This window comes from Nelumbo nucifera, chromosome 2, assembly GCF_055504915.1.
Source record: "Nelumbo nucifera cultivar China Antique chromosome 2, China Antique-T2T, whole genome shotgun sequence".
NCBI lineage: Eukaryota > Viridiplantae > Streptophyta > Magnoliopsida > Proteales > Nelumbonaceae > Nelumbo > Nelumbo nucifera.
This window is the reverse complement of record NC_142650.1, coordinates 47,800,508-47,802,945: the sequence shown is the minus strand read 5'-3', so window position 1 is coordinate 47,802,945 and position 2,438 is coordinate 47,800,508. Positions and strand designations below refer to the sequence as shown.

Genomic DNA, 2,438 nt, shown 5'->3' with positions numbered 1-2,438 from the left:
CCAACAAATCTATGCTTCAAAGCACTAAGCTTTTACCGTTAGGTCTACGCCGTGTCAGAAGTCCTCTTGTGATAGACGAGACACCTATTGCCTTGCCTTGTGTCAACTGTCAAGTGCCACCTGCCAATATTGAGTGCTAGCGCCATTGCCCATTGGTGGTAATTTCGTTATTTCAAAGAACAACCAATGGCATTGCTGGAATGTACAGTCAATTGAAGCGATAGCCGAGAGCATACTACCCCCCTTTGGCGACCGACCGTTTCGGTGTCCTGCCGCGTTCCTTCCACCTTTTATTCCTTCTTCGCCTGTTCCTGTTCCCCATCCCCAGTGTTATCCGCTTTTCCTGTATAGACCAACCTTCATTCAACTTTCGAGAGAGAGTCTGTGAAGAAGCGAAATGAAAAGGGAAAAGGATCTATTATGAGAAAGATATATTCGAGGAAATCAATCATGCATCCTCCTTTCACCCTCCGAAGCTCTACTTATTTTCGTTTCTTATCTGTCTGTCAATCCCGGAGCACTCTAATCGGCGCTAACCATACCTCCGCTCGTTTCTGCTCTCGCTAGGCTTTAGTCTTTCTCTCTCGTTTACAGATCATTCTTTATTATTATTATTATTATCATTTTTTTTTTCATTCATTCTTTCAACACAACAAAAACACTTCTCTCAGTTATCAGTCATGGAGATTACGACAGGGAAACCAAGCTTCTTGAGAAATATTCTCGTCCGTGTGCTTTTCTTTTGTGTTTTTATTTTCCTCCTTCGTTTTGTATACGTTGTCATTATCAGGGGCGGATCTTGCGATGCCGCTGACTTTTGCTTCTTCTCCTCTCCCGAAAACTTCAACTTTGCCGGCAGCGGTGCCGTACGGATCGGCGCCTCCTCCGTTGTCGTCGACAGCGTCGGATCTTCTTCCAGCACGGCTCTTCGTGACCTCTGGACCAGCAAAGAATGGCGTAAGTCCGTCGACTACCACTCGGCGATCTTCCAAGATCTGATTGCCCAAGGCTATCTCTCGCCGGGGTCCAAAGCCTTGTGCATCGAAACCGTGAGCGGGCAAGACGTCTTTGCTCTCAAGGAAGTCGGTCTTCCCGACGCAATCGGAATCTCTAAGAAGAAATCCCCGCCATTAGTAGTATCTGGTCAAGCCTTTCGCCAGCCGTTCAAGAAAAATACCTTTGATTTCGAGTTCTCAGGTGCCGGTGGGCTTGACCGGTCTGTTAGACCGTTGGAGTTTGCTTCTGAGGTTTGTAGGACGCTTAAACCCGAAGGGTTTTTGGTCGTCCACACGGCTTCGGCTAAAGACATGTACAGCTTCAATTCTTTTCTAAGTTTGTTCAATTGCTGTAGGTTGGTTCGGTCGCGTGAAATTGATGGCCCTGATTCTTCGATGCCGTCTATTCGCGAGATCGTCCTGAAGAAAGAAAGTGAAATGATTCTTAGCCATGGGACGGCGAAGAAGCCCCATAGCACATCGGTTAATATGTGTTCTGTTCCGGGGTATAAACAGGAACTGATCCGGAAAGCAGAGCCGTTAATTACAGAGGAGCCGTTAAAGCCTTGGCTTACTTTGAAGAGGAACATAAAGAACGTAAAGTATCTTCCTTCAATGGTCGATATAAGCTTCAAGCAGAGATATGTTTACGTCGATGTAGGGGCTCGGAGTTACGGGTCCAGCATTGCCAGCTGGTTCAGGAAGCAATATCCCAAACAGAACAAAACCTTTGCAATCTATGCCATTGAAGCTGATAAAACTTTCCACCAAGAGTACCAAACGAAGAAAGGAGTTACTCTCTTGCCGTACGCAGCGTGGGTGAGGAATGAATCCTTGTTCTTCGAAATTAACCGAGACCCAGGTCATAAAAATGTAGCGGGAGGTAGAGGAATGGGTCGGATTCGACCAGTTCAATCTTCTACTAATTTCGTGGGGGACATTGATAAGATTCGTGGTTTCGACTTTGCGCATTGGTTAAAAAATACTGTCTCGGAGAGAGATTTTGTGGTAATGAAAATGGACGTGGAAGGGACTGAATTTGATTTGATCCCAAGGTTGTTCGAGACTGGGGCTATTTGTTTGATTGATGAGATCTTCCTCGAATGCCACTACAATAGATGGCAGAAATGCTGCCCTGGCGAGAGGACTTCCAAGTATCAAAATACTTATAGCCAATGCTTGGAGCTTTTTACTTCTCTCAGAGCGAGTGGAGTTCTTGTTCATCAGTGGTGGTAATTCATACTTCCCTTGAACATCTCTTTGTAACTTTTATTTTTTTTTTTGTTTTTAATTTTCATAGATTTTTGTCAATTTTTATAGTTGAAAAATTTGTATCTCGTTCATTTTTCTTCCTTATCTCCCTTTCTTTCCTTTCTCGTCTATTATATTTCATAAATCAAAATTCTTAGCACTTATATTGGATGAAAGAATCACTTTTATGTA

At 44.1% G+C, this 2,438-nt stretch overlaps 1 protein-coding gene across 1 annotated transcript; it reads left to right on the top strand.

The window, feature by feature from the left end:
- On the top strand, positions 1–2,438 carry LOC104602499 (uncharacterized). Its single transcript, XM_010266213.3, has one exon. It carries the CDS (start codon positions 681–683, stop codon positions 2,229–2,231), a length of 1,551 nt encoding a protein of 516 aa, XP_010264515.1. The 5' UTR covers positions 1–680; the 3' UTR covers positions 2,232–2,438.